The 23775-nt window shown below is 45.3% G+C and overlaps 1 protein-coding gene across 2 annotated transcripts in view; it reads right to left on the bottom strand.

The window, feature by feature from the left end:
- SUFU (SUFU negative regulator of hedgehog signaling) overlaps positions 1 to 23775 on the bottom strand; it is an 86407-nt gene that overhangs the window by 5800 nt on the left and 56832 nt on the right. For both annotated transcript variants that reach the window (XM_082285781.1, XM_082285782.1), the window contains exons 9-10: positions 13783 to 13917; positions 12176 to 12314 (exon numbers count right to left, since the gene is read on the bottom strand). In XM_082285781.1, the coding sequence (XP_082141907.1) occupies positions 12176 to 12314; positions 13783 to 13917 (274 nt within the window). The remainder of the gene's footprint in view (positions 1 to 12175; positions 12315 to 13782; positions 13918 to 23775) is intronic.

The following is a 23775-nucleotide window of genomic DNA, read 5'->3' as shown; positions in this document are numbered from 1 at the left end:
CAGTGCAGGACCAGGCAAACATCCCCACGCAGTGAGGGGGCCTTGGAGCAGCATTCCTGGGAGTTAGGTTGCAGCAGCATCCAGTGGATTATTATTCCCATTTTAGCCTACAGGTTTGTTTCTTTCCCCCTGCTCCTCCTTTCCTTCCTCTGGTCCACCCTTTCCTCCTCTCTGGCATTACTTTCCATCCAGAAGAGCCCACTATTCCCATGCCTCCTTTCTCACTCTCTCTTTCCCTGTTATTCCCAGCCATGAGCTCTGTGCTTCAAAGAAGGGACTGTTCTAGCACCAAACACTGGTGGAGCTAAGTGGCCAATTGCACTGCTCTCCACCTCACATCTGGAAGAGGGGCAGCCAGGCTGTCCCACTGCTCTGCAGGAAGCCAGCCTCCTGTGCCCACTGGCTGCTTAGGGCCAGTAACACCAGTGGAGAGCGAGTGACTGCCAGGATGCCATGGGCAAGTGGAAGCCTCTGGGCTCCATTTTGGCAACACATAAGCAGGACTGTTGGACAGAAAGAGACAGGGAAGACCCTGGTTTCCCTTTCTTCTTTTGTTGGGCAAGAGAGGAGATCAAAAAACCACCAAATCTAAATCCAAGGTGTCTGCAGTCTTCTCCCCTCAATATTGCCAAGCTGCTGCCACTACACACAGATTTCCTGGGGGATGAGGGAACCACAAACTCCCCTCTCCACTACATTCACCTCTTCACTTAGCTTCAACCTGCAGCAGGCTCCAGGCCAGGGCTTATGACCAAGCTGCTCAGCATGAATGCAGGCACCTTTATCAGGCCTTTCTGATCATACCTCGAGCCTGAAAAAACTCTGCTTCAGCTTGGAGCCAGGAGCTTGCTGCTTTGGACAGGACTCTGCAACCTGGCACCAATCTGCAGACTGGCAAGCTGAGGAACATTGCACTGAAACACGCAGTGCCAACGCAAACTGCTGCAGTCTCCTTGCAGGGGCTTGCAACTCTTGTGCCTGTTGAACTGGAGACACTCATTTGTTGACTGTTTGCAGGAGGAGGGAGAAGTCTGTCCCTGTTGGAGGCAGGAGGGCAACCTGATCGCTCAGCTCAGGAGGAAGGGCTGGGTGGGGAGCTGGGGCTCTGCACCGAGCGGATCGCTTTCTGCGGAGGTGCAGTCTGCAGTGGGGTGAGGGAATGAAAACAATTTGGCAGACATCAAAATCTACAGAACAGCCGGAAAAAGGAGGAGGAATTGGTATTCACAGCAATCGGGCCAGGAGGAAATGAATATTCAGCCATCCACGGATGAGCAAAAATGCCAGAGGTTGGGATGGGTGAGAGAGCAGGAATGAGGAGCTGCAGCTTTGGCAGGGATACTAGAAGACAAGCGCAGCAGGAAGACCCCTGGGCGCTCCCAAGGTGCCACAGGCAGGAGAGAAATGGGAGCCATGTGTGCAAGGCAGCCAGCTGCTCTGAGGCTGTAGGAAAACAAGACAGGGTATGCAGGGGTAAACAGAAAAGGGTAGAGAGAATGAAGGAGGGGACAGGTCAGGTCTTGGCTAGGGACGAAGCTACGTGGAGCACTGTGCCTAGCACTGAAACGGGGGTGCAATGCCTTAAGATGGCTGAGCCCGTCTACAGCTCACTGCCCTCTCTCAGTGAATTTTGGTAATCCAGCCAAAAAAAAGCACAAATTCCACTGAGGTACTGAGCTGAACTGGCTCCCTGAAAGGTCTGACAAGTGGAGCGAGACAGGAGACCACAGCTCAGCTCAGCTGCATTTGGGAGCTCAAAGCAATGGCAGCCTGCTCTGCACAGCACATGAGGAAAGATCGCAGTACCTTCTGCAAGCCCTGCATGGACAGTTAACTTTGGTGGAGGGCAGGCGTCACAGGCTGCAATGACAAACTGCTGCAGTGACATTCACACGCACAGTGTGTGTCTCAGAGCCCGTCCTTAACAGTCCAAGTCAGAAAAAACCCCACCCCAAATTCTACTACCCCACACTGCTGGGGAGACCTGCCTTCCTTCCTGGAGAAGAAGGGAGACTCCAAAGTGCACGTGTAACCAAACGTACAAGCAGTCACATCCCTCAACACAGGAAACTGGCACTCTTGGGACTCTCCTGAGCATGCAGGGGGAAGGCATGTGCCAGCAGGACACCAACTGCTTAAGAGGGCTTGGAAGCAAGAAGTATTGTCATCCTGGATTCGCGTCTAGACAAGATTTCTGCTGTTAGGAGTAGCCCAATCAAAACGGCCCAAGAGCACCAACACCTGTGCTCATACATAGATCAGAGTGCCATCCACACCTGCAATTGGCAAAACCACCTTTGTGCTGGTGAGTGAGTATTACAGAGAAGGCTGAGAATAAATCCAATCCTATCTCAGCGCCCCTCACTCACAAGAGTTCACGTTTCCAGTTCTTGTAGCGTGCCTGCTCCTGCACAGTATGATACCCCATTACATTAACACACACACGTTGTATGTGCACGATATTAAAGGTGACATTCCCAGCAAATAAACATGACAGACTGCCATTGCTCTAGGCACCTAATTTAATTTCCTCTGGGATTTAAACCTTAGAAGCTCAAATTAAACAAATAGGCCTCACTCACTTTCTACTTCAGAACTGAATCTAGAGTTTTCCTCTGATGCTGTTGACTGATCTTATCAACAGGACACTGCACAGAGATCACAATGATGAAGCAGCTTATTCCCTTCCCAAAGGAAAACAGAGCCCCACTGTTGTGCTGCAGCCATGGGAAAAGCCAATGCAATCTGGAGGGCAAGCAAAACCATCCCATGTACACTGAACAAGCCTCTTCTCCCATGAAATCTCTCGGCTGGTGCTGAGGAAGCAAAGGAGCAGTCGCGAGCAGGTGTCCTGGGTGCCGCAGCAGCCCAGTGCTCGCAGCGCTGTGTTTTCACAGCCTGTGCAAACACTCAGCCTGCTGAAGCTGGTAACAGGGTGCAGCTCAGCCTGTGCAATGGCTGTGCAGTATGAACAGTGAACGGCTCCACCAGCCAGCTGCAGGTATCTGAAACATCTCCTTGGGTGCTGCGCAGTCCTGCTTGCACCAGGATGTCCTGGACCTGACCTAGAGAGGCCTGGACACGTGCTAAACCATTGCCAGCAGATCTGGATTCCATTTGCTTTGTATTTTGTGGCACTGAGTCATGCTACAGATGCTTGGAAGATGACGACTAGCCAGAAGATAAGTCCCTGTTTTCTATCACAGGTACCTACCGCACAACTGAGGTCTGAAGTTTGGGTTCTCACTACTTCACTAACAGCTGCCAGTGTCCAGACATGTTACAGAACACCAGGCTAGGCTGTCTCATTCAGGTGGATGTGCTCAGGAAACACATGCTGTCTCCCTCTCGTGGCAAGTCTCACCTGAGCTTGCTGAAATCTACTTCTTATCCACAGGGCTCACCTGTGGGTCACCTGAAGCAGTCTGTGTTGAAGCTTTCTGTGTTGAAGCTTTCATATCCACAGCTGGCTGAGAAATCTGTATCATGACTTGTTACAGGTACACAGCTGCAGGCATATGAAAACGGATGAAATCTAGAAGGGTACACAAGATCATGGGGCTCCAGATGAGTTCAGCTGACTTTGAAAGCAACTGGTGCTTAGTAAAACATTAAAGAGTTTATAGTCAGCTTATGGGTACCACCTCACAGTTAACACCCCATCTCTCACTACAGGGTTCAACACTGCCATAAGGGATTGAAATTCTCAGCTCAGAAAAGGCTGCTGGGGACAGAGGTCACACCAATGTTTAATGCCTGGCACAGCTGGCAAGATTTTGATCAAGGAAGACTCTCAGAAGCTGAGCTAGGAATCAAGCTGCAGCTCTGCCCAACTTAAAGAAACATGCTTTGCCCAGGGCAAGACAAAAGCAAATGGCCCAGCTACACCGAAGCAGAGGCTTTCACTGATAATACTCAATTTTCTTGCCTACCTAGGAAAAAAACAAACAATCACACACTTTGCCCTAGTGCTCTGTTTGCATTAAACACTGCAAGTTGTTTTTCTAGCAGGTTTGTCAAAGAAAGGAAACCATGTTTTATTAGTTCTGGACTTAGTACAGAGCTGGCCTGTATGTCCAGCCAGAGAAGGTGAGGACACATTGCAGTAAACCCCTATGAAAACCATAAACCCTTCTAAGAAACTGTTCATCCATTGGGTGCTATGCCTGGAACAGGTGGAACAGTTGTATCCTAAGTCAAATCATCTGTTACATCTGCAAATATCCAGCAACTTTTAGGAGTCCTTTGCCCTGAAAATATTTCAGCTTAATTCTTGCTGGCAGCACAGCAAAAAGTTAAGTTGAAGTGTGTCAGCCTTTCCCACTGAAATTTCCACCAATAACAATCCCCTGATGAACCATGTGCTGTGCCACAGGCACTCCCCAGCCCACCTCTCTGCTCTCTCCTTGACCTGGCCTTCTTTGCACTACTTTGCTCATGCTGCAAGTGGTTCGGGGCAGAGGCCTTGTCACATCATTGTTCTACACTGGGCCAGCCCTGACACTGTCTGAAAAGGCCATCTTGCTGCCTGAATCCATCACAGCTCCCACTACAGCCTCAAAGGTGTCCGTATTGCAACAAACACCTCTGATGGGAAATTCCACTGCTGCTCTTCCAGGAGATTCACAACGCCCCTTGTAAAGGAGAAACATCCACTCACAGATGCCTCAGGGACCCTATTGCTTCACACCATGATGTTACAATCCCAGAAGAGGAAGTATAGGATGACACTGAAAGATTTTGACCTTGTGGGATCTTTTCATGACATTCCCAGTCACAAGGCTGATCCCGAGGACCTGAGCTCCTTAGAGCCCAGACTGATGAGATCCATCGTGCAGACAAGGCTTCTTTGATTCAATACATAAAATTTGGCTCAGCTGGGGAAAGGGCTGACAAGGGAGCCAAAACAACAAGCAAATCCAGTACTTTCAGAGAGAAAAAGCAAAGGAAGAACAGGCATTTCAAGGAATGCACTAAGTGGGTGGAAGACAACCTACATGAAGTAGCCAAAATGTAGTTTGAATGGCAAGGGAGGGGCATTAGGTGGCAGGATCGACAGTCAGTCAGATTAAGAAGGATGAAAGAACCTGACTCATCCAAACTAGCCTGGACAAAGTACTAGAGAACATGCTGCAGGAGAGTTGACATCGGGAGGATCATCATGTTCTAACGGTGCATTTCTAGCCTAGACTAAATGTCTCCCAGTGTCTCATTCAGCTGTGAGGTAGAAGAACACAAAGGGATAATGCAGTAAGATTTTGGGGGATGTTTGGAGAACACGATAAACTTACTGGACAACTGTTAGCTTAGATTTCTAAGATCTGCTCAAGAATTTGGGGGAAGTCACTCAAAAGATTCTGAAAAAAAAAATCATGAGTAGACACATAAAACTGCTTTGGAGAAGAGCAGGCTGTAGTTGTACACAACTCAAAGCAGCTTGTGGGTGTTGTCCTTAAACTCACCATGCTAAGAATGACACATCTATTCAAGTGTGGGGAGACTAAAAATCAATCCTATGTCTTCAAGAGAGGATGACTATGGACTATGGGACACAACCCATAGCTACCACTTACAAGTGAGCATCTTGAGCATCAGAGTAGCTCTTTCAAATGTTGCTTTTAACCTCTGTTGCTGCCATTATGCCAATGTGCATAAATGATTTAACGTGTGGTCTAGCAGAGAGAAGAACCAGATGTGCTCATTTCCAGGGGAATGTCCTGACTCTACCGGAACAAAGTCATTCTCTTGTGCACTCTGTCTCTGTGACTAATTCAGTGTTTTATATGATGTGGAACAACTCCAATTGGATGAGCTGAGGAAGAACCAAAATACCCTATAGTTGTGCCCATAAAGCAAAGAAGTAGAAATAGGGGTTCAAATTAAAGGAAAGAAATAAAATATGGGTTTCTCATATCCTACGTGAATATTATATCCCTCAAGTATTGATTAGAGAAGGCAAACTTCTAACAACTCCAGACCTATTCTGCAAAACTAGATTTTTTTCCCAGTTTTTATTGAAGAAAATTTTCTTATTTCTGGTTTCATTCAACATAAAAGGATTTTATTTCAGCTTTTGGTCTCTTTAAGGCTTTTGTTTCAGCAAGAAAAACTGAAAATATTTAAAGATTGGGCTCAGTCTGATCTTCTTTCCCAGATTTTTCACTTAGGTTGCCAAACCAAAAGAATGGATCATCCCCCATGACCCTGCTCACAGTAATCCCCCCTCTGCTGTGACTGCCAGCATAGATAGCACATGTTGATAGCTCCTGCATGCTGGATGCTTCCCACGGCTTCCATGTACCTATCCTGCCTACAGGCACATTTAACATTTTCTATGAGAGGTTTGACCTTGCTGTCCTAAGCCTCAACTTATTTTTCCATGCTGGATGCCTTGTTTTTCATTTTTTTCTAAAGGTTTTTAGGGAAAAAGGAATCGAGAGAGGTATTTTGGAAAGAGTGTATTTTGACAGTACTAGCGAATTCATATGATAATTTTGTTGGCACAAGAACTATCCCTTATGAGGAGGGTGATGAAGATTAGCAAAGAAGTGCTCTGGAGGACAAGGAAAAGTCTTTCTCCTGATGATAAAAATGCTCTGCTAAGTCAGAAGTCTCTGAAGGTACTGTTTGCCCATAGCCTTTATGAGAAATGAAGAGCTCTTCTTCATTGAACATGTGCCCAAGGCAGTTCTGCCCCAAACACAGGGCAGAGGTAGCAAAGGAGTGATTTTTCCTCTGATCATTCCTCTGAGAGGTGAGGGATTGCTATGTCACCAGGCATATAAGGACTAATGGCAGGGAAACTCTCCAGCACTCTCAGTCTTTCTGCTGGAAGTCAGACCATGTGGAGGAGGAGGAGAAGGATTTTTCCAACTTGAATGAAGGGGAGGAGAGGAAAGCAGAGACAGGCCAGGATGAGGGGAAGACGGAGGCACAGAAAAACAGGATGAAGGGCAGATCAGATGCCAAAACTGGGGACAACAAAGGGCAAGGAGACTGGAGAACTCCATTTCCACAGCCTTAACATCCACATGCTGTCAGATGGACATTGGGAACCTACTGGGATGGGAGGCGAGCAAAAAGGGCCCCCCAACAGTGCCTGGTGCCAGAGGATAACACTCCAGCACTGCTGTAAGCTCTTCAGCTCACACAGAGACACCCACCTTGTGCTGACAATCAGGGGGTGCCAAGTGCCAATGATCCATAGTGTTCACCTGCCTAACAGGATTAGTCCCAAACCCAAGTAAATTACTTGGAAAAAATACCCTCTGCACTCAGAGACCAGTGACACTGTCATACAAACTTTGGAAATTGCTGCACAGACTATGCCATTTGGCCCCAGCACGTGTCTGCCTCATGAAACAAATCTGTAATCACAGGATCACCTGCAGTTTTTCTCCAGCAAGACCTCTGCCCTGCTCAGTCCTCAGGATGGTTCTGCTCACGGAATGCAGCATTAGTCATCATTTCTTTTCATTATCATTCAACTTGCTTCCCCGTTCTCTCCTCCTTTCTTTCCCTTTATTTAGTATGCTCCATCCAACTACTGCCAGCAAGGATAACACTGGAAGTACCCAATCTTACTGTCCACCACTCTCTCAGCCTCACATTTCTGCGAGGCAGGGAAGTGCTCCCCTCCACGCAGATGGGGGATGGAGGCTCAAGGAAGTAGAGATTTAATATTTTAATACATTAAGTCACAGAGAAAATCTGCAAGAGCAGGAAGACAAACATGGGTCTTTGACCACAGCTTCCAGGCAGAACCCTTGTCCCAAAGAAATCCTTTCTCTCTTCTGACCTGCAATAACAAAATTTTAATCTCTTCTTGAAATTGTTTCTGGGGTTCATCTGTGGAGCTGGAATGCCTGGCAAGCACTGAATTCATTACATTCTTCACAGGATGACTGGAAGAAGGTTCTTCTAAACAGACATAGGAAAATGAGGGAAGAGAAAGTTGAATCTGAATGTCTACTTCTTCTGAGTGCCCATCTCAAGATGCAGATCCCTGTTTTCCAGTCCACTTAGCCCTGTGGAGCAGAGGGGTATCCACAAGGGAATTCCTCCTGACCTCCTCCTGTCAATGGGAACACAGATCAGCCCTCAGGTCTTGAGCCGGGCATCCATAAAATGAGGAACACAAACTCACTTGCCAGGTGAGAACACTTTAGCTTAAGACTCTGGAATAGCACTGAGAAAGAAAAGAGTAGTAGAGGCAGGAACAGGACCCAATTCTCCAGGGCAACATTTAACAGGCTTCACTGTAAGACTATTGTGATTTTTCTGCAATTACCTGCCTCATTCGTTACACACTTTCCAATTTTAACAAATAAACAAAATGGAAGTCCTATAGGCAACAGTCTACTTTACTCCACACTCCTCATTCATATCCCAAACACACTGCATCTCTGTGCAGTGAATGAGGCAGGCACACTCTGTTAAAAATATGTATAATTCTTCCATTAGATATTGCACTGAAATACACATGTGTAACAGGGGCAAGGCTAAAGTGCAGAGATATTTCTTACATTCTGTGTGCTAGATTTTACAGTTAATGAGGACTCTATAGGTTTGTTTTTACTGCACTGTATTGGCTTGTATGTCAGAGTCTGCAGCAATATCTGATGCGTAACATGTACGTTGCACATGATCAAAGACTTGAGTGTCATCTTCTTGCCTAGAACAATGACTGCCTAAAGCAGCAGGAGCAGAAATTATCTAAAGGTAGAGTTAAACAAACCTCCTTCTCCCCTCTGGGGAGAGTAAGCAGTCCAGGTGAGCAAGGCAGGAGGGGAGAACAGCCTGCTTTGTGCTAGACGGGCAGAGAGCTCCACATAAAAGCAGAGGAGCTTTGCAGAAGCATGTCCTGACTCCCATCACTGGAGACTTAATGATGGTAATTCCCAAAGGATGATGCATGCTGACAGGCTTTGACATAAACTACCCCAGGATAATATTAATATGTATTAAAGGCTCAGGCAACTTTATTGGGACAGGCTTGATCAGTAACACATTTCAACAGAGTGCCTCTATCATCTGTCGGAACAAAAGTAAGGGAGGGAGAACACGCACAACCTCACCTTGCTTTGGGAATGTTTTAGAGACAAACAAGGTCACTCTGTGATGAATTGCACACTTGGCACAGCTCAGACATTGGACCAAGAACCTTGGACACGCCACCACAAATACGAATGTCACTGTGGGGCAGTTTATGTTGGAATCTGTCTGCATGATCAGCATTCTTAACCCTCCAACATGGGGCCAGACATCTCCTGCACAGTCTTTCCCTGGGCATGTGGAACATCTACCCCTTGGAAAGCGGTGGAGAGGTGCTTAGGAGGCAATGTGGGGGCTCTGCAGTCACAGCACTGGGGGAAGGGGGAGTGGAAGAAAGAACCGCGGAAGCCTTTGATCATGTGTAATGTTAATTCAAGTGTTACACATCAGAGACTTTGCCACAGTAACTAGCATATAAACAGGAGTCTAGTGTTAACAAGGAGGACTTCTTGAATAGGTTTGTACATTTCTGAGTTAAAGCAATTTCCCTATTCAACAATACATGACACAGTGGAAGGAGTTCAGAAATAAACCAGCCTAACATGCTTAGACCTTTAATAGAATTTAGCTTCTTAGAACTAATTAAATGTTACTTAAATAAAAAAAAAAATTCCAAGTACTTGGGAAAGGTGCCAATTTGACAGCTCTGGAGAATGAAATAATCTAATCATCCCCAGAGCATGGGCAGCAGCAGGACAGGCTTCCCCTACTAACATGCCTCAAACGTGACCTGGAAAGACTGTTGATAGAAATGGGGCGTACAATCTCTGTGGTCTAATGACTCCTTACTTTTTCTGCTGAGACTGCTAAAATGGTTCCCGCTGAGTACCAGCTGCAGTGGTGTTATGGACACCTGTCTGGTAGGAATGGTGCTGGGACCTGCCAAACTCCTGTCATCTGCTAACCCTCCACCGGAGCCCAGTGACTCTCAGCTCATTGCTCAGCCCGGGCAGCAGGGGCTAATAGACAGCAGCTCTCTGGCCTGTCCCACCTTGGACATGCTCCACTCCAGCCCACAAGATGTAAACAGGAGGTACTGTGTTTAGTCTGCAGGTTTGGGCTCTCACTGCACCAAAGCCCAGGCTCAAGGGAAGTCAGTCTCTGGCTGCTGCAGAGTTGAGGCTGGGATTTTTCAGGCTCTTTCTACGCTAATATAGGGAAAAAGTCTACAGGAGGAAAAGCCTGCCATGTCTCCTCTCCTCCACAGTTCCTCCTTTTACTTGTCTTTGCAACATGACCCTGCATTGCAGTAATGTGCTTCCAGCCACCAATTCTCCTTGGAGCTCCTTGCTGTGCCTGGGGTCCCAAGCGAGGGAGGAGGAAAATCCTCTCTGGGCCTTGCTGTGAAAGCTTAGCAGGGCTTGCCAACTCAGCCAGCCCAGGCTGCAATGGACTAAACCAAACACAGCTCTCCTCGGAAATTTTATGCACCACAACTTCTATTACTTCTGAAGCAAAGCCACATGAACCTCCCCCTCCCCTGCTCCCAACACCACAAGGGATGACTGAGCACAGATCAAGACTTCCATTGCATACTAAGCCAAGAGTCTCAGGCACTCCCAGATGTATCTCACAACTGGGTGCTACTCCTGCTGTCCCATGCTGCTTTTAGCCTCCCTTCCTCCCCCCTTCAGCCTGTCCTCCTTTGTACTCAACACAGGACAGGGCAGGGGTAAGCAGCAGAGCTGGTCATGTCAGACAAGAAGATCCATTACACTGACCTTGTGTAGGAGAGAAGCAAGGGAACTTGCTTCTCCCTACCATCTGAGCCAGCAATTCTTCACCTTTCCATCCCACATACTCCAAAAATCTTACACATTTTTCAGCACCAAAGTAACAGGCATGAAAACAGCCAGGTTCATAAGGGTTAACATGTCTGAATGGTGACATAATTATTGCCATTCTTCACTGTTTAGAGGTTACTTGACTACTCCACACATCAATATATTTTGAGATGTGATGTAAATGCAAACAAACACTCGTGTTTGGAGTTAACACAGTCACAAGATCCTGTGTATCATGTGTTGGCAAGCACAGGAACCAACAGCAAATGACCCACCCTTAAACCTGACTCTTTGGTGTTAATCATTACAGGAGCATTGCACTTTCCAGTCAGAACAATCAAAGCATGCAGGCTCTTTGAAAATCCCTACACACAAGATGCTTCTGGCCAAGATCAGCTCCTTTACAAGTCATACAGATTCCAAGGTATGATGTCCTCCAGACATATGAATGTGGGCTGCAAAATGCCATGAAAACAAGTCATTGGAAGGCTAACTGCAACATTGCAATGCTGAAACAGCCCCCTGTCTTCAAAACAGAAGGGGAGGCAGGAATGCTACAGTTACAGTGAAGGCAGGGACATACTGCACACACAGTGCCTCAGAAATGGGCTTTTCTGCATTAACACACTCCCTCAAGCTTTTTATTTTTCAAAAATATGCTTATAGCCATAAAGAAATTCAAGGGTAGAATAGTGCTACACTGTCAGATCATTAGTGCATCACTGCTCTAGGGCTGACCCTCAACTCCAAGCAGATGGGGATTTTCCAGGGAATATCTGTGACACCAAAAACATGTGGGTGCAAAAAATGTGTGGGTGCTTCAAGCAACCAAGAGCTTTTGTCAAAGAATCAATAGAAAAGAGCTAAAACTGAAAGGCATTGCTCTCTGTGCTGCTCTCCCATTTGGGATGATGTCAAACTGAGATCTTGGCTTTGCAGGATCACAGTCCCACAGCTTTCTAGCTCTTCCGCCCTGGCTCCATTCTTGTTTAGGTCATTCCACTCTGCCTCCCCAAATTCCTTTCTGGAAGAAATCAAGAATAAATACAGCCTATAAAGCGTTCACCGACTTCAGGAAATAGATAGTACTGTATTCACAAATGATTTCTGAATTTTCCAGTCAATTATCAATTTGAGTTCCACTAATATAAATAGTGACATTTCACCATTATTTTTTGAGGCCATAATTACTGAAAATATTGTGCAAGAGCTATGAGAGATGTTGCAGCAAAAAATACAGATTTGTTACACTTTTAAACAACATAAGCCCTTAGCAAGGTAATTTTTAGGTCACAGTAAAGGAAGAAAGGGGAAAACCAGGAAGGAGGCTGTCTCACTTGTAACCAAGGTCCGTGCGCTGCATAGGGGTGCTCCTCTGTAGCAAAGGCTCCTTCTACTCCCGTTGATACAAACGTGATTGCTGTATCTCCTGTAATACTTTTATATGTAAAGTGCCGTCCATGTAAGAGCCTTCCCCTGGGGAATTAAAACACACGTGCATGAGTCGAGAGGGCGTTCAACACAACTGTGGAGATGCACCACTATTGTTTCTGCCATCAGCATGGGAAACTATTTTGAAGGCAGCAACTATTAACTTTTCAGGAATATAAGAATGATTAGCTCCAAAAAGCAGGTCACAAGCCTCCTTCCGAGGCAGGGAGTTACCCCTCATCTTCCTCCTTAATCTCAGGATCTTGTTACTAGAGCTAGAATGCATCTAAATCCCATTTCGTGCCTATCCCCATGATGAGTTGCTGATGTATGTAAAGGCAGGTGACTGCCAGTTTTCTAGTAAGATGGAAACTACAGAAGAGAATCCAGACTCCACATTGTGTGGGAATGTGAAGATGCATTCCTAAGGAGGTTCATTGCTGGGGCCAAACTTACCTACTGTGACAATACCTAGCAATCAATTGCCCTGGTGCTTGACAAATGTCACCTGTATTTATTTGAGCAAATGCCTAGAAAACACATACACGACCATCTACAGTATGACTTCCCTTTTTTCATTCAATGCAAGGGAAAATCATGGCTCTGGTATTTTAGCTCAGAGCATCTGTGACACACATGCATGGCTTCTAACATGCAAGAGGGAAAACTTCAGGTAATATATTTAGTGCCTACCAGAGTCACAGTTGCTTGATGAGTTACTGCTGGTCAGATGAGCTGAGGTAACTGATCAGGACAGACAGTTCACACATTTGTGATGTAAAATAAAATATATTTGCGTTAACTTTCCCATTGGTTTCTCAACAGGCCCAGGCAAGTCTGCACCTGCTGCTGCTAACTCTGATACTACGAACATGTAACTCGTTAAGCTAAAGTAACTCAATCACCTACAATCATCTGTCTTGACCCGACAGTTCATCTTTATCTTAAGGACTAAAACATTTGCACAGGGATTTTTAAAAATAATCCTGGCTGAAATTATGGAAAACTAGAAGGCAGTGATATGCACAGACTTTACCTTCAAAAGACAATGTGTAGAGTATGCACACATGTTGCTCCTTCAGTAATGTGACATAATTTGTCTAAAACCCACACTTCTATGCATAAACTGATTGCAAACAGGTTTTGCACAACCACTTATCTGAGTCCATAAGTCAGAATGAATAACTTAAAGGATTTCTTTGACAGAGTATGTTAAGACATCCCTTCTTTATCACAGAGTTGATAGCATTAGACTTTTAAAAAAACCCCCATACTAACCCTGTCCTGCTTCAGCACTCAAAAGACACTGAAGGACATAAAAAGAATGAGAAACAATCTTAACATGATGAGCACAGAATCATGCAAAGAATCATCTGTTTCTAATGTATTTTGGCAAAATATCTAAGCTCTGGCCTTTATAGACCCATTGCATGCATGTCTGTATGGTGAAACAATGCCACAAGGCAAAAGCAGCATGTTAGCACAGGCTGGGGAGGAGGATGGCTTCACTCACCTTAGACAGAGGGGGATGAGCGCTCCGGACTCCTGGTTAAATTTCAGGTGCACGCTTTCCAGCTGTCTCGTGCGGATCAGCTCATGAGGAATGATGGCTGCTGAGCTCTCGCTTTCCAAACTGTCCTTACGGCTTCTGAGAGAACAGACAAAACACACATATTCAGGATTCTGGTACTGTGTGCTATTTTGTCTGCAAATATTGAAGGACACAGGAAAAAACTGTTACAAAGACAGATCTGAGTTTTCAGCACTCCTGCAGAGACAGCCTCGCTCAGACTACCAATCCCAGCATGCAGCTCTTCACCTTGATTTGCCAACCTAGGCTCTGAATTCATGCATGCACATGGTACATCCCTCCCTTATATATATATATATATAAATTTCTGGAAAGAACTGCAGCAAAACCAAAGTGTCCAAAACTCCAAACACAATAAAAGGGTTTGGAAGAATAACCAGGTGTGTCCTCCCTCCTGCTTTTGCTTTCTCTTCAGGATTTTTCAGGCAGTGGCCTGCAGGAAAGAGCTGTCCAGTCCTTTGTGCCTTTTTTTGCACAGTTCAACCAAAAGGCTTTGAGAATCTCCTGCTTCCACCAGAATCAAGTGCAACAGCCAAAAGACAGCATCTCCATGCGATAAGTAGGAGATTCACAGATTCTTTTCCCTTGTAAGTCGGGCTGCTTTAAGACAATGGTAACTTTGCTTTCTTATTCCTTCTTTTCTGCAATACCAGCATATTCTGAAGCTACAACAAGGTTATGCTGTTACATGATTAGGAACTTTGCCAGACCAAATCCTCTAGATAATAAAACGATCTATCGCAAAATACTTGACCATAAACACTTTATATGTTCAAAGAGCATCAGCATGATCCCTTACTTGACAATCTGGAACAAGGAATAAAGGACAGGGTGGGTTATGACTTTTATGGATGACATGAACTGATGAGAAGTGTCTGATAAATGATTTATATTTTTGTCACCTGGCATTCCACATGAACTTAACAGAGGTAAGACTTTGTTAAGATAGTTTCTACAGTACAGAATTGCCAGAGGAGAGGGTCAGGGAAAGCAGGAAGGCACTGAGACTCCACATTGCAATGTGCCTCCACTGTGCCACAAGGACTAAAAGCCAACAAGGCTATCAAGCTGTGGCTCCATTTGAGAACACTGTTAAAACAAGCCTGGATCCTTCCTTCATCCCAGCTGAACTGTAATGTACATGTGGAAATGATTGTAAAGAATCAGCTTCACCCTCATGAGCTGACCTAGATGACACCTTTACTTGATTTTACCTTTGAGGGCTGTCCCAAAATTATTCCCATCAACCACATACATAGTAGTGCAGTTCAGTGTGAATTCCAGTGCAGATCAGCCTGTTGCTTCTGCCAGGTGCCCTAGTCCCAGGTGAGCCCCTCACCCATGCTGCTGAGCTGCCCACTCTGAAACAGTTAAACTCTGATACCTCATGGTCCAACCTGCAAATACACTGCATGGCCAGGTCAGAGGCATGCAGAAAAAAAGATATCAGAGCAGCGCAGCTCTCTGCAAGAAAAAAACTGTAAAACATGTCCCATTTTCTGCTTTAGCAACACACAAAAGTAATAAGGGATCCAGCAGGGACATGGTAGCTCAGGATGCAGCTTATGCACAGGGTGGGCTGATGGACTGACAGTCAGCAGAGTGTCAGTTTAGTGGGTTAACCCTGAAGCAAAGACACAACATGCTTTGTAGTCTATGTGTGGCACTTAAAGTTGTGTTTAATCTACTTCAGCAAACATTTTACAGCTCTTTCTAGGTGGGGTCTTCAAAGAGTGGAGCAGGCCAGCATTTTTCAGGCTGATTACCTGAGAAGTGCAGTTACAGTTGATTAATGATCAGTTGACCTTAAGCTAAGCTTTGTCTCAACTTCCTTATCAGATCTTATATACACAGTGAGCTGTGGGAAAGTCAGCCTGTGGTCTACAGCTTCCAATCATTCATTTATCAGCCCCTACCAAAAGGGTCAGCCATTAGCAACGCATGATTTTCAAGCAAGCCATAAACTTGCACTCCTAAATGCACAGAGTTTAGGCACTGTGGAGTGGATCAGCCGTTTTACAACAATGTTACTGCTAGAGATGAGAGACTGTGCCCTGCTCACCTGGACTGCTTAAGCGTTCCAGACATGGGGACATCCCAGAACAGCCTTCCCAGGCAATCCATGGTGTAAGGTTTGTGCTTCAGCAGGACAGAGAGCTGCAGGACAGCTCCCCATACCCCCGGGCTCCAAATCCCTCTGAGCTGAATGTGGGTGTTTAGGTTTGCACCATGCTAGGCAGTATAGCTGTGAGCACAATGGGGCTGCAGTCCGGAGGGGAAACAGCCTCCGGTTGTAAACGCAATAATAGGAATGACGACAATATTCTGGAGGCAAGGGGCAAAGCTTTCTGAGTCTTATTAAAACCAGCAAATGCCGTTTGTCATTACATGCTCAAGAGAAGATGTTGACTAATGTATAACTATCAAACGGAACTGTCATGACTTTAGGGCTGTCAATAATTATGACTTCACATTAATAAGTAACCAGCCCTGCTGTCAAAAAGGTGAAGCAAAATGGTAGTTAATACTTTGAATGACATGAAAGGATTAATCCTTTCGACAAAATTTTTCCAAAATTCTCATTCTCTGTGTCTCTTGTTTCCTTTCAGAGGAACTCACACAATTTCAGGTATTTAAAATTAAGGGTGAAACTCCAATAGCAGAAACCAAATAACCTTCTAAGGTTAAAGGTCTAAGGTAGACCCTTCTAAACAAGAAGTGTGTATTGTGGACTTCACATAACACATCAGGAAGCCACAGTGCCATCACTTTCAGACTTGGAAAAATGTCGCATGACACAGGGACTCAGAAAGACCCATTAAAATTCTCTCTTTGAGATTGGAAATTCTTGTGCTGACCCTTCCAAAGGGTGATAGCCCAGATGAAGGGTCAGCAGGACCTCTAGGTTGTTATTAATAAAAAGCTCATGTCCTAACACACGTTGCCATCCACAGCTTGCAGTTTTCAGACTCAGAAAAAAATGTAGAAAAAGTTTGATTTCTAACACTAACAATCCTGGTTTTACGACTGTCAGTTACCCGTAAGTCTTTGCTTCCTCCACCCCATCACCAAATAAATCAGCAGCGAAAGTCAGTGGAGTTTTACTTGTTATGACTAAGGTCTAGCTGACTATCAGGCAAAATGTTGCAAACTTTGTCTATTCCGGATTTAATACGTCGTCCAACCCCCACAGAAAAATTCATGTTTCTTCAGTGTCCAGAAAAAACAAGCCTGCAAAAGCCAGGGCTGCTGCATTAGGAAAGGCAGCAGATTTAAATGGAAGCAGCATGCCGGAAATGCCCCAGTTTAAAGACTGCACATCTAGTGTTTTGTGAAACTGGAGGGGAGTTGGAGGAGATTAAAGCGCATTTCCCTCTGATTGGGAGCTTGTGGGAGGTGTAAACGTGGGCAGTTGTCAGATTAATTCTTTAGATGATTACATTCTTTTTGTTTCCTTAAAGCTGTTTGTAGTTGGGTTTGATGTCTCCTGTTCTGGGCAAGTGTATTGCTGCAGTTACCAAGGTGACTTTAGCTGACTTTCAACTATTTTTTCCAGCTTTGGTTTCTACCAGTAGTCTGCTTCTGGGTGGAGGAGAGAGGGAGGAAATTATGTTTGTTGTTTTTTGTTAAGTCTCATGAGTGCTGATTAACATGAACTTAACCAAAGCCATATTTGATTTTTTTTTTCTTTTTCTGAGAAAGAGAGGGTGGTCAAGCCATTGCAAAGGTGTCCAGTGTAGCCTGCAGCTTCCCCAGATCTGTCAATAAGGGGAAAAGGCCTGAAGAGACTCGATGTCCCAGTGTGCTGTGTTCCTTCTTGATGTGAGAAGGCCACACGCTGGAACCTGTAGCCTCCCGGGGGCCCTCCCTTTGTATTAAGGATGAGGGTGGCTGCAACCTGCTTAATTTGATGCCAATTAGCAGCAGCCTGTGGGGATCCTGGAAAATCGCCAATGCAATCACTGGGTTGCACAAAGTTTGGATGTCCCCGCCTTATAAGTCATGTTTATAGCAACCCCTTCTCAAGCAACCACTGGCAGTTATTTTTTAAGATTCAAGAATAGCCAGGTTGATCAGATTAAGAAAGGTTTATTTATTCTTGCATTTGCGTTTTGCTTTATGATCAGAGCACTTGATCTCATGGATCTGTCAAGGAAGGAAGTCTCAGTTCCCCTCCAAGCACTACTGCTGATATAAAGAATAATTTTACTGCATTTCCAAGCTACCCTCCCAGGTATCAAAATCACAAAGGATACGCTGTTGGAAGCTGGCCATGGCAGGGGCTCTTTCCAGGAGTGGGTGCTCACTGCCACACTGAAGTTAGTTTCTGTCATTGCTCCTAGCTCCCTCCATATAAAATTCAGTGCTGTGAGTTAGCAAATGCAAACCATCAGTGCAGGCTTACACAGCTGGGAGAAAAAGGTCGGGCCACTTTTCCTTTTTTCCCTCCCACACCCCCCCTTCCACTCCCTCTTCTTCCCTTTCCAACCGTGGCTATTTCAAACCTCCTCCCTCCCTCATGAAGATATGGTCAAAGATCACTTAAGTGCCAACAATCTTCCAGTCTCTTTCCCACAGTTTCCCCTGAAGGGCAATCCAGCAGCTGTGGGAAAGAGCCCTAAGCACCTTGGCACACAGAATTACAGCAGCCGTCAGGAACGCACAGAGGAAAGTGCAGACCCGCGGAGGACGTGGTTACACAGCTCCTGCCGTGGTCACACTGAGACAAGGTTACCTCGAGTGCTCAGACCTGGGTGCTCCTCAGCCTGGTTAAACAGGATGGTGACGATGTTCTGTGTGCATTTCCTGGCATGGAAGGGCTGCTAGTACAATGCCAGTAGCAACAATCTTCTTGCCACTCACATATCCCTTTGGAAAGCTGCATAGTAACTACTGTCAGAGCTTGCAGGGGTCAGACTGTTCCAAGACCTGCAGCTGAACTGGAATGGAGAGATTTAGGCTGTGCCACTGGCACCCTGCAGACTCATGAGCAAAGTCAAACAACTGTTTTATGCTTCAGGTTCCATGTCTATAAAACTGAGACATTTTTCCACGTAGGGATGTTGCAAGGATTAAGTCAATGTTTGCAAAGCACTTTTGGATTCTTAGATCGGGAAAGCTATGCAGGGGTGCAAATTATTAGCATGGTGACTGCTTTGCACTTCTACTGACACTGGTTTCCTATACATTTACTTTTCTAGTTTGCAATCTTGTCACCCAGCACTCAGCCTCATGCTGAGAGACACTCCCTAAAGTATATTGCCTCCCCCCATGCAGCATTCCTGACTCAACCAGGACACCACTGAATGGCGACCCGATGAGAGAGCATGCCTAAATAAGCAGGACTGGATTGGAAACTTACTGCTTAGTGGTTGCAGAATCAGAAAGCCTAGCCAGAACCAGACAGCTTCAGAGAATGCTGAAATGCTCCTCTTTATGTAAAGTTTGCCTCCAAGAACTGAAGACAGGAAACCAGTTACAAAGACAAGAGCTCCTCTCCGCCCAAGTAAAGCAGAATGAAAACACAGTGCAACTGGGAGAAGCAAAGTGCAGACTCGCCTCCAAGCAAATCCTACGTTTTGGTATTACCGTCAGAGCTTCCTCAGAAATGCTGCTCAGGTGGAGTTTGTTAATGTGCATTAACCCAGTGATGCTCCCTGACAGGAGAAATCCGTGTGCCCTATTTACCAAGTCAGAGGAACTACAGGGGCAGTGGACTCCAGCCCTGGAAGCAGTGCCGCTATTTCTCATATGCTCCAAACCGGGCACACAATGTGACAGTCTGGGGTTATCCCAGGAGGAATTCTGGAGTGACACAACTCCTCCCTCTTCCCACAAGGGAAGGGCAACCACCTGAGATGCTCAGAGTGCAGTGCTCCAGCAGGTCACCGCCAGGACAGTCCTGCCAGCCCCACCTGCCGGAGGGTTGTTCCCTACTCTGTTTGCCAGGAACCTGCCTTCATTTCCCTGCACAGCTGGAAACTGTTCAGGGCTGGATGGAATTAGCGCACGGCTACAGGGCTACCATATGTTCAGGTTTCCCTAGACTCAACCTGTCTTTCTGCCTAGAAATTGAATGCAGATAGGATCTGAGGTCTCTGTGGGTCCCTGGACAAGTGACCACCATACATAAGGGACCAGCAGAAGCACAGGTACCTGGGAAATCCCAAACAGAAGTATGAGAGTCAGGCATGTGAACCACACCATTTGATCCTTCTTGAGAAGGGGGAGAGTGATAAACAGCAGAGACACGATGGAAAAGCTGTATCAAAATAATAGCTTTGAGAGACCCTCTTCTATCACTAAAACCTCATGTTCAGACACTGGGGCATGTGTGGGCAATACCTGAATTCTGGCACAATGAAATGCAACAATTACAGGTAATTTTAGCTTCAACACATGCAGTAATGCAGTGTGCTAGCACTAGGTTTCTACTCCATGCCTCAACTCACAGCACAACAGTCAGAGTCAGCCAAGAGGCAGAAAAACATCAATTTCAGCAATGCCGCATGATCAAGGGGGCCCTTGAGGGGTGGAAAAGGTCAAGAATTCCCTTATCCCAATGCTGGTTCTCACTGCAACTGTGGCAAATTAACTCTGCTGTCCTAATCTGTAACACGGAGATACTGCTCACCTACCACACAGGAGAGCACAGAGCTAATTACCAGGGACAACCAAAGACTCGGCCCCAGAAATTATTAAATCAAGAAATTAAATAGTGATCGAAGCAAGACTCCACAAGTGTCACTGAACTTTGACATCTGGAGCTTCCAGCCCACTGAGGCCTTGACAGCAGCAGTGTTTAGCCTGACATTTAAATGTCCCCTATGGGTAACAGTTCTCTGTATCCAACAAGAGTCAATCTGCACGATTCAGGAGACTGGGAGCCTTGCCTTTCTGTCTGTCTCAGCAGCACCTATGAAGCTGATGGATCCTAAGAAACAAATAATGCACCACTGAAACGCACACTCGTATTCATACACGTCTTATTTTCCCAAGTGGTAACTGAGAATATTCGGTTACCTATGTTCAAAATGATTAGTCATGTTTCCAAAGAGTAATTTACATGTTCTTTTGTTAATACGTACAAACTGATTTAATGGCTGCTTATGAACTGAGCCAACAGTCATTTTGAGAAACAGATGTCCGATGCAGTTTTAAGCTTTAAGTGTGCTTTTATTAATATCCTTAGGAGAAAAGGGGCTACACAGTCTACAGTAATAACACTAATGAATCAAAGTACTACAGCTGCCCAGCAGGGTTTTGACAGAAACCAGCTTTTTCTCAAAGGAACTTTTTTTTAGGACTCTGGGACAGTGAACAACTGGTAATATGCATGCTTAACATGTAAGTATGTGCTTTGCTGGAGCCAAAACACTGAATCAAGCCCTATCTGCAACCAAACAATGTGAGGTTTTTGCATAAGCACTGAAAACTGTAACTATACAAAGACTGGGAAATCTATGCGGAATCTTGATCCTCTACATTTTATACAAACAAATATTCAATTGTTTGAGTGTTTCTGATACTATTTGTGATGCTGAATGCAGAACAGGTTGTCTGCTTTAAACCTTGATAGATTATTGTGTGTGGGTGGTAGAGTTAGGATAAAAGAAAGGGAAGAAAGCTACTAGGAAAGCAGTTGGTGGTTGCAAATCCATGATAAATAAACAGCACATTCCTCTTCTGCACAAAGCCCTTAGAATCTGTGTCAGACTTTAACATCCTAATGTCAGTTGGGTGCAAATTTGACAGCCTGGGGTTCTGCAGTGCTCTCTGTGGAAAGCATATTTGAAACAATTTGCCATGCCCCAACAGAGCACTTCTGTCAAGTTCCTAAAGAACTTCTAATGCACCAGTTATTCACAGGACCCTTGCAAAGAACCACGGGTTTGATATTTTATGATCTGGTGTGTACAGTGCAGGATATGATTACACACAAGCCTGCTTCCCATCAGCCAGCACCTCGTAATCATTAACATATTTATCTTTGTGGTGCCTCAAGAAGATGACATTGTTATTAGTCCCATTTTATAGATTCAGAACTGAAGCTCAATAGCTAAATGACTTGCCTTTGATTACACAAGATTTACAGCAAAGGACAGACCTGAATCCCAGCCCTACCAGGCTCGAGCAGTGCAAGCAAGGATCACACCAGAAGGACTAGATCTATGTACAGAATTGTCCTTCATCTCAGGTGCTCAGAAGTCCTATGAAACAGTTATATCTGCACTGGGTTTGTGCCTTTTGTGTCTCAGCCTTTACCCCTGCAGGTACCTGGAGGGAACATGGATGTAGATACATTACTGCATGCAAAAGCTGAGCTCCTAAGTTACATTCCTGTGCAGCAGCTGGAGATGAAAGTCTCCATATCATGCTCTTGTACTGATTTCACATTGAGCAACTTTGCTCAAATGCATGAGACATGCTGAGACAGTGCATTAAGGAAGGCAGAGGCATAACAAGATCTTCCTCTTCTGCTTCATCTATACCACACTGTTCTGGAAAATGTGTTGACTGATCAGTTATAGCCACAGTAAGGGTAATCATCAGGTCTGATTTAAGTACTAGTTAGCCAGAGGTTGTAAGTAAACACTGCTTTCCAGCACAAACCACCCCTTTTGGTATGGTCAATGGATTGAACATGTCCCATTGTATCTGCTACATGGAGAGGAGAAGCAACTGCACAAGGAGAAGACCTTTCCCAAACTCCTCTTAAAGCAGCCAGTAAGATGGAGGAAGAAAGAACTAGGACACACTGCTGTCTTAAGCTGAGATCTGCCCTATCCCTCCAATAGTACCACCACAGTAACACAGCTGATAGCTGTCTTTCCTTAACTGAAGTGCTTATGGAGAACCAGGCTACCTAGCAGTTTCCCCAGTGGTAACCACAGACCTCAGAGAAATGTATTGACCTCCTAGGAGGCAAACACTGGGAACCTGCCATTCCTACCACTCAGGCTTCAGGCAGGGTGGGTGTGCAGCTGCTGCAGGTAAGAGAGATTTGCAACAAAGAGCACTGTCACAGATACGAGGCTCTGAATTTGACCTGCCTTCCTCTGTCTCAGAACAGTTAAAAACCCAGGTAAATATTTGTGTGCTTCATCTTAGACCTCTGCTAACCTTTCACCACTCTGAATCAAGCGTCTCTTTGTTTATCTCACCCTGAGTAACGTAAAGCTCTCTTATCTAAGCAACAACTGCCTCCCAGCATTAAGGCTTACCCATCAGCTGCCTCCTTGACCTGATGTGCACCCAAAATGTTTCTGGTCACCCCCAACCACTGCGGACTCAGAGCTTACACTGGACATGCAGATGCATGCAGGAGCCCAGCATCTGTGAGAAATCCTGCCCAGTACTTTTGAGCTCTCCAAGGCTAGGTGTGATTTGTGCAAATCACATGGTGTAATTTTATATTCTTTTCAGTGGGGCCAGTGGGACCAACCAATGGTCCAATGTGACCAACCTGCAGGCAGAGAAATACTACTCAAAGATCAGAAATACTACTCAAAGATCAGAATTTGGCTCCATGTAATTACTATATGGCAAAAGTAAGATTATTCCTAAAGCAATAATAAAGTCACTTGAGATTTTTTAATATAAGCACCTATATCTCATATTACATACTAGTAAAAAGCATCAGCAATTGACACGTAATGCCTCCCCCAAAGGCAACTCATCAACATTCATATATCAGGCAAATCAGAAGTCACCCACAAAATGGAATAAGAAAGGACAACAACAAGAAATATTTTTCTCATGCAATGTTTGAATCAAGAATGAAACAGGAATTGAAACAGAGCAGGGTGCTGTCCCTGCTGGCACTACAGGGAAGCACTGTTTTCATTATGATCTTTACTCTTGAGAGCAGAAGGCACAAATGTTCATCAGAGACTAAGAAACCAAAGGAAATAC

Source organism: Coloeus monedula (assembly GCF_965178545.1).
Source record: "Coloeus monedula genome assembly, chromosome: 8".
NCBI classification, from domain to species: Eukaryota; Metazoa; Chordata; class Aves; order Passeriformes; family Corvidae; genus Coloeus; species Coloeus monedula.
This window is presented reverse-complemented; position numbering and strand designations above follow the sequence as displayed.